Below are 14432 nucleotides of genomic sequence, written 5' to 3'. Positions count from 1 at the left end.
TTTTGCAAGCAAATTTCCTAACGTCAGAGTCGCCAAAATTCCGAAATTTGGTCACGTCGCTGGAAAAAGTCATCAGTCACTAAATTGAAAAATTTGTCGCTGAAGAGAGAAGAAAGTCTCTAAATCTATGCGCTAGCTTTATGAGCAGTTCAGTTCACAAAAGTGAAAGAGTCTCTCTCTCTCTCTCTCTCTCTCTATATATATATATATATATATATATGGGTCATTCCATCTCAAGTGTACTCGGTGTTTTATCGACCATCTGCGATTCTGCTGAAAAAAATCATACTGTTTTACCTCAATGTGGGAAGTAATTATTTAAGCGATTTTTTTGAAAAAAAAATTTTGTAATGCCGTGAGGACGCTTTGAAGGTTGCGCACACAAGTGAAACTATGCCAGGCAGAAAAATTTCTACAAAGTTATTGGTTTGACCTATTACTGCGAATATTTTTTTTAAATTGTCGCCAGACGATACTCTTTCGTGACTATTGTCGTTTATTACTTTTCATTTTAATTCACATAATTTTTAGCCGTAAGGAAAAGTCGACAATTGCCCCTTTTTTAATATTTTTTATAAAAAAAAGTAACATTTACATGAGGAATACATTCACAATAGGTGCTTTTTATGTGTGTATACTAGATGATAAAAATATTCTGATAAGAAATAAAACCTCAACTTTCGCTTAATGTCATGCTAAAAATGAAAAAAATTACGTTCTGACTCAATTTGTGGCTTCATTTTCGCAATGTAGCGTTCCAAGTAAAAATATGGCATAGTCAGCATTGCATAGTATGCTTTGCTGTCTATCTATGTACAAAGATTTAAAAGATTAAATTTTGTTTTAAGCGAGAAAAAAATTTTTGAACTGCACAATCACAACGTTGCGCGGAGCATCTCTTTGCTTCGCCTTCACTGCATAGCACGTCGGTCGGCGTTTCAGTCTGGCTCATTTTACGTGTTTATTCTTTTCCTATTTGAAGACGAGGTCTTCTTTGCGACTTCAGGTTGATTTGCGGTTCGTGGGGACTGAGTTTGTGGCCATTGTCATCTTGTAAAATTAGATAATTGCAGGCCTTCTAGTGCACGTAGGACAAAAAATGGGCGTCTGAGTTAAGCTTGGGACGAAAAAGATGCACAAAGTTAGCGTACTACTATATACGGAGAAGCTATAAGGCGTAATTCTTAAAAAATACGGCGAAATAAATTCGATTCACATGTCACCATTCACCAAAAACGCGCCAGAACAGGAACCAGAACTGTGGCTTTATTCAACGAACAGGCGATTTGTGGCGTTCTGCTAAACCTAAAACAACGAAAAAGGCCACTGGCCTGCTTGATACCCAGAATGTCTGCGAAGCGGCTTTAAATGTGTGGTTGAAACACGTATTCGTATCGTAAACGCGTCCCGCGACGCCACCCACCGAGGTTGGGAAAGCGACGTCAAGACGACGGCATTACGAGCAGACGATAGGTGTGTCGTCTGCTACTGCTCCTCCTTATCCCAGGCAAAGCTACAGCTGTCACAGAAGCAAACCGGCGTTCATGTTTACAGTTTCTTTCCGATGGTCCATGTGTGAATAAAATGTATCAAGTCGACGGTCTGGACGACAGTTTCGGTGCGTCTTCAGTTTCTGAGAATTCAGGTACATGGATTTGCGTAATAATTCGTGGCACGTTTAAACTACACGATGTCTCTAGTTCACGTATTTGCTCTCCAGGACAAGGGGTGGTTTTAGCACCACTGTATTGCCGGACGCACATAAAAATTCTAGCCTTACATTCGTAGGATGACGAAAAAACGTGGCCATAAAGTTGAATTACGTTTCTTGCCTTTTTGCGTGGCACAGGTGGCTAATGTTAGTTAGACTTTCTGGCACATATGCGCCAACATATAATTCAATGGCACGTGTTCCTGGCAATAGAATTCTTACGATTTATTTTCAGGTGCTGAATTACCGCACTGTTAACTTGGACCGAATGGGTGCCACGGGACAATCTACGTGAAAAATCAGTACATCAGTAGTGTCAAAGAACTGAGCGAATTTGATCGCCGGCTCTTGATTCTGCGTTCAAAATGCACACTGGATGATACAGTCTGTGCCCATCATCACCACCTCTACGGTGCTCCAAATGGTGCTCGAATCCTATTTCTTGTCGCCTATTTCTTGTCCTACGTGCACTAGAAGGCCTGCAATTATCTAATTTTACAAGATGACAATGGCCACAAACTCAGTCCCCACGAACCGCAAATCAACTTGAAGTCGCAAAGAAGACCTCGTCTTCAAATAGGAAAAGAAGAAACACGTAAAATGAGCCAGACTGAAACGCCGACCGACGTGCTATGCAGTGAAGGCGAAGCAAAGAGATGCTCCGCGCAACGTTGTGATTGTGCAGTTCAAAAATTTTTTTCTCGCTTAAAACAAAATTTAATCTTTTAAATCTTTGTACATAGATAGACAGCAAAGCATACTATGCAATGCCGACTATGCCATATTTTTACTTGGAACGCTACATTGCGAAAATGAAGCCACAAATTGATTCAGAACGTAATTTTTTTCATTTTTAGCATGATATTAAGCGAAAGTTGAGGTTTTATTTCTTATCAGAATATTTTTATCATCTAGTATACACACATAAAAAGCACCTATTGTGAATATATTCCTCGTGTAAATGTTACTTTTTTTTATAAAAAATATTAAAAAAGGGGCAATTGTCGACTTTTCCTTACGGCTAAAAATTATGTGAATTAAAATGAAAAGTAATAAACGACTATAGTCACGGAAGAGTATCGTCTGGCGACAATTTAAAAAAATATTCGCAGTAATAGGTCAAAGCAATAACTTTGTAGAAATTTTTCTGCCTGGCATAGTTTCACTTGTGTGCGCAACCTTCAAAGCGTCCTCACGGCATTACAAAATTTTTTTTTCAAAAAAATCGCTTGAATAATTACTTCCCACATTGAGGTAAAACAGTATGATTTTTTTCAGCAGAATCGCAGATGGTCGATAAAACACCGAGTACGCTTGAGATGGAATGACCCATATATATATATATATATATATATATATATATATATATATATATATATATATATATATATATATATATATATATATATATAGAGAGAGAGAGAGAGAGAGAGAGAGAGAGAGAGAGAGAGAGAGATTTATATAAGTACTGCGAAAGAGCCTTTTCAGGTAGACCAAGGGCCGGAAGCGTAGTAGGTGACATGTATGAAGCTCACGTAATTGTCATCGCAGTGTTAACATGCCACCTTCTGCATCTCTCAGAAGCGCCGTGTATTGTCAACATGAAGCAAGCGGCGCGTGCCGAATTTAGCGTTAGAGCTCTACATGGCGATTGTGATAATGAGTGTTGCTGCTGTAGTTTACTATAGCTGAAAAATACTATAAGTTGTTCGATTACACAGAAAGGCAGCTATCTGAAAATTTTAGCTATGAACACACAACTGCGAACCAAGAGACAAAGAGAAACAAAATCAAGAGGGAACAGCGCGACAAAACAAGGAGATAAGTCAGCAGGCTAACAAGAACAAGAATTGATAGAAAGAAAGAAGATTAAAGTGTTTTGGTCTTAAACGAGGACGACGCCTACTTGGAGCCTCGCCAGCACGTTTCAGCCACAGTGATGTTTTGACTCTGTGTATGATTACGTTGAAGCTACAAAACGTCTGCCATGCTCATCTCTGTTTTCCTTACTATTCCTATATATAATTATAATTTCCTTCCAATCTAACTCATTCAGCAAACCTTATTTTAATTTTTTCTATATGTAATCATCCACTGATCTGGTCCGACTTCTGAATACCGCAATAGTCCTTTGTTGGCAGCTTTACATTTTTCCAGTTATTCATTCGTTGCTGCAATCGTCCGTGCGTACAAACAACCCGATACTTGGCCCATCCCCAACTGTGGGTACGTGCCACGCTTCAAGACTCATCATCATCTTAATCAACACACGTATGCAAGTACGTAGCCCGCGTGCAGTTTCGCGCAATCCGAGAGTGTACGCGTATAGTAAATGCAACGTCACACTGGGTCGACAGAAGACCGCGTCTGCCGCCGCCACTACCGCCGCCGACGATGTGCCCTTGTACTTGGCCCTCGAAGGTCGGCTCCTCCGGACAGCAGCCGGCCACTACGGCAGCAGCCGGCGGGAGGCAGCCAGCAGAACGAGCCTGCTTTTCTTTCTTTTCTTGCGCGATTGCTTTTATTTCATACCTGCCCGCGGGCGTCCCTCCCGCGGTGGCGTTGTCCGAGAGCCGTGCTTTTTTCTTTCTGCTCGTGTGGATCCATTTGGAAGCGGCGGCGGCGGCGGCAGAACTGGTTGCCGCGTGTTGAAACTTGTCGTACGGCGGGCCGGCCGGCCGCCGAAGCCGGTGTGGTGGTGGCGAGCCCGCTTATTGGCCAGCCATTTCTGGCCACGGAAGGACCGAGTGATCGACTGACTGAATGAATGACTGACGGCGGCGGCGGCGACGACACGTACACTGCTTCGGACGCGCAAGCCCGCCGCCGCGACGGCCGATGAGTGAAGTGGGCCAGGAATCTCGGGTGAATTGTCGCGATGGTATACATGGAGGGTGGAAGCGTGTGTCGTGTTTTTTAAGTTATGCATGGAGAAAAGAAAAACGCCTCTTCATGTTCAGCCTTGCGCAGTGTGAATCGCATTCAGAGAGAAATATAATTTATTTGGGGAAACGCAGGAAGGTTGGCCTGAGGTAACAGTCCTCTAGCCTGCTACTCTGTTCGGAGGGAAAGGGGCAAGAAGAAAAAGAGGGGTATACGAGTAGTGATGACGAGAATGGACGCGACTATATGAGCCCGTTCGTCTCCGAAGGGTCCGTTCACGGCCTTGAAGCTAAGCCTCCACCTTGAGCGCATAAAATTGCTTGAACAATTCCTGCCGCAGCGAAAAAAGGAGGGGGGGGAGGTGTGAGGCGCACCAGCCCTTTACGTATTAAAACATAGCATGCATAAATGCCTCATAATCGCGCCATATTGCACAGTTCATGTCATTCGAGCCCAGTGGAAGAAACCAATGTCCCGTCTGCTTCAGAACAGACGACGCGAAGTGGATCGCACTGTGGTCGATGTCATCCACAATGTCCGCCGCGGCAGCTCGACGGCTGTGGCGTTCTACTCTTACGCGCAAGCTGGCGGATTTGATTTCCCGCCACAGCAGCAGCATTCTTACGGAAGCGAAATGGAGTAATCCGCGTTTCCTGAGCTTAGGTGCAGACGCGGCGTATTTGCTAAACCCTGCGACGCTGTATGGACGGAAGTTAGCCAATATCAGCCTTACGAAACTTCGTTCGTGCTACCACAGCCCTCCCTTCCGAGGCCTTCGACACGAATGATTTTTAATGAGTTACGTACCCGCAGGTACCTTCTAAGTCACTTCGAGGATGTAATATACGGGTAACCACTGCAATAACAGCGGAGAATTGGGTGCAGTGGTTGGTAAGCAGTCACGTTCTGCCTGTATCGTGCTACTCGTCTGTAGAAACGGACACCCGACATGCGAGAGGGTGCAAGACGCGCCAGAACTGAGAAATATCGTAACTGAGCAGCTAAAGAGACTGGCTTGGCTGTACAGCTATGCCGAATGTATACACAGCACCACCGACGGGTCGCGATATTTCCAAAAAGAACGAGAAAGTCTGCGCTGGTTCGCCAGTTTCATATACGTTATACCGTTGTCGATGTTCGTTTACTGGCCTTGTTTAGGCCCAGCCATGTCTGCGTTTTAAGCCCACGCCACGTTGAAACCAAACCATCCTATCCCGGTATTCCTGTGGTACAGTGACCTTAGCACTCTAGTTCACTGTCCCTATACTGTCCCATCGCCTTTTGAGAAACACGCGTAGACGGTGGCGCCTGGTTGCTCATTAAGCACTACGTATAGGAAGCCCCTTGGGGCTGCAAAAAAAGAAAAAAAAAATACTGCGAGGCGGCATTCGTGCTACTTAATTAAAATAGCCCAGAGGACCCGTCTCGCCATAGTCATTCACTCTGTCATTTCGCTAGACCCTGAAATTGTGTCAGAAAGAAGTGGGAGAACAAGCGAAACGAGACAGCAGAGCAGAGGGATGGGCGCGCACAAAGGATGTTTCATCCAGGTGCACTGCTCTGCCGCGCTCTCCCTCGCTGAGAGGTACGTTAACGTACACAGAACGCAGCAACAAGGCCACCATGAAGCATGAAGGCTTCGTGCCATTGACGCACTGGTAAGACTAAGCAATTACAGCAAGCAGCGCTTGCTTTAGCAGCAGCTGATTAGTGGGCCCTTTGTCCACCCGTGAAAGTCGAGCTATTGTCCTTCTCTTTACTTCAGCAGATATTGAATTGCCGGAAAGACCAAACAATGAACGCTGACCGCGGGAGGCGCGCGCGCGCACACACACACACACACACACACACACACACACACACACACACACACACACACACACACACACACACACATATATATATATATATATATATATATATATATATATATATATATATATATATATATATATAATGTGCTCCAATTAAGTATAAACACGGGCCGTTAGAATTGCGCCACCACCGAAACCCGAACAAAGCCTGAGAATGCGACACTCCACAGGACGGCCATTCCTACAATTAACCATCAATTATAATCGTTATAACGAAGCTCTCGAACGCGCTTACTTAAGGTTAAGTGGTTTATATACGTTTGGGGGCAGCGCGCACTGGCACAGTTGCAGACGCGCGCCGTCCAGACGTCGTTGGCAAATAGTTCACGGGTCATTTATAAGCCTCTATGGGGGCAGTTATTTTGGTAGCAGATGCGTCGGGCCGCAAATAAGGGGTGGGGGAAAGCGTACACAAGGTGAACGCAAAAGATAGCTTTCGGACCAGGGTACCCTAATTGGCCACACAGACCTTGCCGTAATCCTCTCACAGCCACAAGACTGGCCTGGTCACCCCGTGAAGAGTAATAGGCACTTCCAATTAACCTTCTACCATTTATAACGGCAAGGTGGCTCCCGAGTGCACGGGGTCGACAGGCACGAATGACGCGGGTGGCGCTGGGCAGAATGATTCTAGGAGAGGAGGAGGATGGCGACTCGGTGTCTCTGCGCTGGCAGTGCCGCGACAGGAATGAACTGAGCCGCACTCGGTTTCAGAAGCGTAGCATCATTGCTAAAGGAAAGAATAAGGAAGAGTAAACTTCAGGCTTTCACGCTGTGTACGTGGAGTCACCAGGTTCGCGAAATTCGATGATGAACCACTTCAAGGCTTCACCCGCCAAATTACGACCCCCCAGTCGCGGTATAAGCTTCGCGGAACGCAGAAGACACAGAAGACTGCGATTGATCGATAAAAAGTGTCACTGTCTAAGTTCGGCTCGACAAATGCTGAAGCTACACTTGACAGATTACTGGGCCGCGTATTGGCTTCGCTTCGTGCACCTATATCACGTTATAAGAAAAATACCGCGAGAGCCTGGCTGACCAATAAGCCCTCGTATGCTATATTATACCTTTGATGGCCAGTTGCCTGCTCCTATAAGAATAAAGTATACTACGTGTCACCTTCGGTTGAAAGGATTTTGCACATCCGTTGCCATGATGGTCGTGAGTGGGCGATGGCTAACACTCCCAGGGCTAGGTTTAATGCATGCGCACAAATACACAACTCGCAGCGGTATACTAAGTGGCTACGGCGTTGCGCTGCTGAGCTCACGTTCGCGGGCGCAGCCGCGGCGGCCGCGTTTCGATCGGGGCAGAACGCAAAACACGACGCTCGTGTGCCTAGATTTAGGTACAGGTTAAAGAACCTCAGGCGGTGAAAATTAATCCGGAGTCCCCCACTAAGGCGAGCCTCGTAATGAGATCACGATTATGGCACGTAAATTCATAGAATTAACTTTTTTACAGTATAACTCAGAGAGAGAGAGAGAGAGAGAGCAAGGACAGGAAAGGCAGGGAGGTCAACCAGACGAGCACCCGGTTTGCTACCCTACACTAGGGGTGGGGAAAGGGGAATAGAAAGAGGGAAAGATAGAGAGTGTACGGAGGGACAGCCGTTCGGCGTAGCTCAATGGGTGTGGGCGTCGCGCTCGCTCGTCATGTGGAGCTGGCGCGTTCGGCTCCCATCAGTGGCAAGTTGCCTTTCCTTTTATTTTGGACTTCATTAAGAATATCAACAAGAAATGGTACCCCGCCTAGCCCGTGGCCTCTGTGCAAAATATTGCCGGCTCCTTTGTGACTTTTTCGAACGTTTGACGCTGAAAGGCAAATAAATATGCTAATGTCATCGCCTATCTGCTCTACTGGCGATCGTTAAAACTAACGCGCAGAGAACCCCCCGAAACACTGGCACAGAGCTCTTACACAAATTCTAGGTCATGCTCTGCAGAAATGTTTTTGATGTTTTCGAGAATTAAGCTGCGAATCATACGCGAGACAGATGACCAGTTAAAATGCGGCCGTGAAAAATCACTCGTTGGCGTGCACGGGGAGCAGCAGCGCAGCTAACTGCACCATTTTTTTTTCGCTTCGCGAGAAGGCAGCAAAACCCTGCTGCGAACAAGGGCGCATCTGGGCCACACCTTGCCGGCGGACTCTTGGCGTCGCTGTGGCGTCCTCACGCGGGCCGCGACGGTCCTAAATACGCGCGTGGACAAGCAACCGGCGCGCCTTCGCGCACCCACCGCCTCGCAGTGGTAAGTGCGCCGCGCGACCGCGTTCACGTTACCAAGCTTCCGCGACGATGTGGCCACCGTAGGACCACCTGTTATTACGTGTACACTGAGCACAATTAATTGCGCGAAAAGGCGAGGCTACGGGGTTGTTACAAGTACGCCTGCACTCCGAAAACAAGGCCAGAAATTACGGCTCGTGCTCCTTAAGCATGGCCAGAAACAAGAAAACAAAGACCTTTAGACTCTCTGCGCAGCCTCACCTCCCCCCATAAGGCCGAAGAGGCATTGTTATCGGCGTCGAGCACGGCAAACGTTCAGCACTCTCCGGAACGACTCATTTGGAAACCTTTCGCCATCTCTGCACGCGCTGCATTCTGCTGACGCTTGTCTTGCACATCAGCTTGCCGCTTCCATTCATGGCTCGCACACCAAGGCGGCCTGTACAGGCCGCCTTGATGCCGCCTGTGTGCTGGCAGCTCTCAGCGTCAAGAGAGCTGGACCCACCGCGAATATGCGCGTGCGCGGTTCGCGTTCAACGAACCGTGTCACGCCGCTCGTCCTTTCCAGCGGAGCGCGGACCATAAGTGCGCCGTGAGCGCTGCTTGTGACGGAGGGTAGAAGACGGCGCTTTTTCTTTCATTCCGACTGAAGGGATTTCTATTACCACCGTTACCGAGACAATTTGGAATTCTTACACTTCAACAATGTATATACTGCGGACTTGTTGCGGCCCGTGTTAGGATTTCCTATGAATACGGGTTGCGTAGCGGAGTCGGAAACGTAGGGTGCACTGTTTGTTCGTGTGTGCGGGGAGAACGGGGGGATAACGGAAACGTAGTCTGCGGAACGATCGTACCCCTGCGAGCTCAAGTTTGCCAGTGTATAGTGGCCAAGCAAGTGACCGCTGTCCTCTCTCCATCTCTCCCCCTTTTCCTTTCTCAAGCACATCCGACGCCCATGGGTTCCGCGCAGCAACGCATAAGGGTAGGGAACGGAATATATAAGCGGGTACAAAGGCAACGGCCTGTCTTCGACACACAATGACAAGGAAAGACTACAGCAAGAAGAGCCAGCCTACAGAATACTGCAACACGTGTCTATCAATCTCGCTGTGACAGACTACTTGTTGCATATTATCTGGCGAGTGCATGGTACGGGAAAAAAAAAAGCAACAAAGAAAGACGTAGTCAGTGTCTCACCTTCAAAACAGTTTTGAGACTCGTCCCGGTCTTTAGTCCCTTTTCACTGTCGTTCTCTCTACACAGACGCTCAAACAACAAATATTGAAGGCAGACTGAGCTGGTCTAACGACGGTGACCACTGGCCGAGCTTAGCCATAATACTGTTTTGAAGATGGGACTGTCGAATGTTCGTCTCAAGTGCCCAGAATCCACGGTATTATAGCACACCACCGACTACTTTGAAGCTAAAACTGTGTGTCTTCTTTCGGCGCACATTCGCATTCGAGACGTCGCAAATGACAAAGTCACAGTACAAGTGACTTTGTTAATAACGTGTATACATGCTTCGTGAGTGCATGGTGGCGGACGGGCACAAGCAAATGGGGGGAACCCAAACGTGGTCTGCCGAACCTACAGCCAGCTGGAGCTCCTTCTGACGCCTTACATTCGCAGATCGTATGTAAGGGGCTTATTCACTGTACGCGACATGTAACAGCGGAGCTGCTCAGTTTCGGAAGTTGCACAGGTAAGTTCGCAGCCAATTAATGTCGCCACGATTCAGCACGGATTCACTTTAGATGCCAAGTTATACGTTAGGAACTTATACCTTACATTGCCTTCCGAGTGCTAACCGCGGACCGGAAAGCCATGCCTGCTGTGGCTTTTGTCATTTGTGACGTTTCAAATTTGAAGGTATCCAGCACGGAAATGAAGGCAATTTCCGCTTCAATGTAGTTGGTGATTTGTAATTCCCTTATCGCGCAAATATGTTTCGTCATTTCGCTAATGCTGCAACTTTGCTGGAGCGGCGCGTTTAGGTCTGAAACGCAATGGCACACTACCTAGGCGCATTAATGAATAGCCGAAAAGTAAGGTCTGTCATGTCCGCGGCAGCGGCATTTACTTTATTATCGCAGCAGCACAGCTCGTCAAAAGTCACGCACGACCAACAACAAAAATAGGGTTTCCGCAAGTTGACAAACTGCGTACGTTACTAGCTCACAGGCACATATATGCGCGGCCGTCGAATTTAATCATAAGAACGTATACAGTCGTTCCCAGCACAGGCGTAATGGGAGTGCATGGCCTCACACATCGCGCGCTTGATCTCCCGTAGACAGAGTGCCGATAAAAGCCAGTTCCTCGAGGTGCGCTTCTACGCACCTTCCGCTGCTGCGGCGCACTTGAGCACAGAATCAAACCGGTACATGGAAATCGCTGTATACGTTTGACTCAGACACAGCGTGCTTCTGAGCGAGCGCGTCGGTTCCAAGGTTGACATGCAAGCCGTTCAGCGACGTGCCTGTTCTCGTACGCGGTCCAGATGTACCGGCTGACACCAAGCTCATACTCCTGTTAGTATACGGGCGTACGAAAGAATGGCAAAGTTGAAAGGAAAGAGCAAAGAGCGCACTGTGCTTAAAACAAAGCTTTTTAAGCAGGTATTCCTTGATTCTGAAAACCTTGTGGCAATTATTTGTCCATACCCTGCAAAAATATGCTTTGTCTGCGTAGTTCTCAAAATGGGCCAAGAGCGAGAATGTTTAAGAGCGGAATTCGTGCCAAAGCCGAGTCAAAAAGTTCGCTTTAGAAAGCTGAAGACCACTAGTGAACTTTATTATAGCTTCAGTTATTATTAATGAAATTAAGCTCTGGAGATTCACGTGCCGAAACCACGATCATCAGTAATTATTTTGCCAGAAGGGAGGATTCACTAAAAACGATCACGAAAGGAGAGAGATGGATTTTGGAGGGGTACTACAGCAGTGTACTGTAGCGTAACTCATTGCGTGATATGATGCCAAATAACTGATGCACTGAAAAGCCTTGAAAAAAGCACGCATTGACTTTTTATCTCGGTCACGAACATGAATCGACATCGTCTACTCGTCACCAAGATCTATGTTTTTCGATAACATAGATGAACGCTTACTGATCAAATTTAAAAAAAAAAATAAAGTTTCGAGATTTCATTCCTTCCATATATAACACAGAGAGCGTTGAGATACTGTCTAGAGCGCGATTTCTGTGCCAGCGTGAGTTACAAAATGCAATAACCACGGGACCAGCACAAGGCGGGCACAGCATACACCTGCCTGACTTGGGAGATTGCTGAACGGCTGTTCAAACAATCATCGCCGAAATCAAAGTATTTCACTCAGTTCGGATGGTTCAGCGGTTCAATTCAATCAGGCTCAGCTGCGGCGCACCATAAAATTTATCATGAAGCAAATTAAATTTAAAAAAAACAAGAGAAGAAACATACATACACCACACACACACGCACACAAAAACGATGTAGTCGAACCAAAGCTCTGCACAGACAAGATACAGTCATTGCAAAGGCTGCCACAATTTCCAGACGACCTCGAAGTTCCTCAACAAGCGCTCTGCACATGTGTACGCACCGGCCTACGACCGTTGAACTCTGCGATCATGCATGCGCCTCAATCAGCGTCGGGCGAGACACTCGCATGCTTGAAAGCAGCGGCTCTGTGCGGATAGAGAGAAGCAAGAACGAGAGCCTTGGCGCTAACGGCTCAGCGTCTTAGAGGCTCACAAAGCTGTCAAGTGCTGTGCAGCGGGTACAAAAAGAGGCACAAGAGCGGAGAGCTTCGATAGCCGTTGGGGCCACACAGGTTGCAACGGCGATTGAGGCTCTCGTGTGAGATACACTCATGGCTCAAGACGGTAGCAAAGCGAGCAAAGTGAAAAGAAAGAAAACCTCTGCGACTCCGTTTCGAGCTGGCGACTCACCGAGTTTCTGGATCTCGTATCCGACCGGCGGACGCAGCACCCGGCGGGACCAGGCGGAGCGCACCACTTCGAGTGTGTACTCGTTGCCGGAAACGAAGATGGTCGAAGGGATCAGGTAGCCACGATATTCCAGGCAGGCGACGCTCTGCACCAGGCACTGGTTCCAGAAGCATTGCGCGTTTTCGTGGACGAAGCCGCGGAACAGGGACCAACCGGGCGGGCCCGCCCTGTCCTGGGCCGACGCCTCATCCTGGTCGTCATCGCTGCCCACCCGGCGACACACCACCACCAGGCAGTTGCCCAGCAGCAGGCAGCGGCGCCTGTCCTCCGGTCGCGGTGCCATCGCAGCACCAGCACCGATCACATGGCACGTCAGCACACCAACGAGCACCGCCGCTTGTGTCGCGCGCGCACCACCGCCCCAACAATATCCTCACGCACGCTCGGCTCCTCTCGATGCTCCCGCCGCTGCCACACGCCGACCGGCCCGACGCGCTTCTGCTGCTTCTGCCCGGCACTCCGCTGAGGACAGGTTGGGCTCCCCCCCGCTCGCCCCGGTGGGAGAGGCGCGGGAGACGCTGGGGCGAGGGGGGAGGCCCTCGCGTCGCGGTGGCCCGCTGCGGACGACGGCGGGGCGGCTGGCGACGCGCAGCGGCCGACGGCTGCAACGCTCAGGTCTTCGCCTTGGGCGACCGGTGGCTGTGTGCTTCGGGGGCCGCCAGAATCGACGCATCGTCAAGGGTCAGCCGCTGCTGCGCTTCGGCGCGGGGCATTCAGAAGCGTACTGTACACCAGCCACCCGTCAGTTTATATTTCACTACTTCCGGCAGTTGCGTACCTCTGTCCAGAAACAATCGAACCCATGGACAGTTTTAGGAAAAGAGGTATAACTGCGAGCCATGCACTGCATTAAACCTTGCGGTCATCTGGCGAACACAGTCGAAGCCAAACTTTGAAATTTACTGACCTCTGTGTTGTACATGTTTGTTTGTTTCTTTGTTTTCCTTCGACTAACTGACTGAATAAACTTTATTGAAACCAGCAAGAGGTGGTGGCTGGACCTAGGCCTCCCACGTGGGGACGTCGAGGTGTTGCCTCTTCGCCGCCTCGCAGGCTTGCTGGGTCGCCCAGAGTTGGTCGTCAAGGTTGGAGCTACGCAGGGCAACGTGCGATCTCGACGAGAGGGTCGTGGGGTTAGGGTCGGGGTATTGTTGTGTACAGTCCCAAAGCATGTGTGGAAGTGTGGCTGGCTGTGTCTTGCAGATATGGCACGTGGGATTGGGATAAATGTCTGGGTAGATCTTGTTCCCGTCGAAGAAGAATATTTGCAAATGTTCACATACCTGGCCGTACCGTTCGTAGATGTTCTATGATTGCACTAGAACAATTAACCCCTATTTCTGAGGATAACCACACGCAGAAACCTTATTTGTCCACCTTAGATATTTCTAAAAATAAAATTTCGCAGAGTAAGTTACAATGATCACTTTAGAACTACGCATTCAATGAAAGTGTCGTTCCACATATTAAGTTGATGTCATTTTTCTTTTCGAAGAACTGGCGGAAACGTATCATTCAGGTGGTCCCATTAATTTAATTATGGGGTTTAACGTGCCAAAACCACTTTCTGATTATGAGGCACGCCGTAGTGGAGGACTCCGGAAATTTCGACCACCCGGGGATCTTTAACGTGCACCTAAATCTAAGTACACGGGTGTTTTCGCATTTCGCCTTCATCGAAATGCGGCCGCCATGGCCGGGATTCGATCCCGCGACCTCGTGCTCAGCAGCC

The 14432-nt window shown here is 48.3% G+C and overlaps 1 protein-coding gene across 1 annotated transcript in view; it reads right to left on the bottom strand.

Moving 5' to 3' along the window:
* Window positions 1-13143, bottom strand: part of ko (Stork-head domain-containing protein knockout) — a 426112-nt gene extending 412969 nt beyond the window's left edge. Inside the window, exon 1 of the mRNA XM_050195189.3 lies at window positions 12641-13143. Coding sequence (XP_050051146.1) covers window positions 12641-12983 — 343 coding nt within the window. The 5' untranslated portion in view covers window positions 12984-13143. The remainder of the gene's footprint in view (window positions 1-12640) is intronic.
* Window positions 13144-14432: the final 1289 nt, after the last annotated feature.

The sequence above is a fragment of the Dermacentor andersoni genome, chromosome 1 (genome assembly GCF_023375885.2).
Source record: "Dermacentor andersoni chromosome 1, qqDerAnde1_hic_scaffold, whole genome shotgun sequence".
Classification (NCBI taxonomy): Eukaryota; Metazoa; Arthropoda; class Arachnida; order Ixodida; family Ixodidae; genus Dermacentor; species Dermacentor andersoni.
Note: the sequence above shows the minus strand (reverse complement) of the source record. Positions and strands in the feature narration are given on the sequence as shown.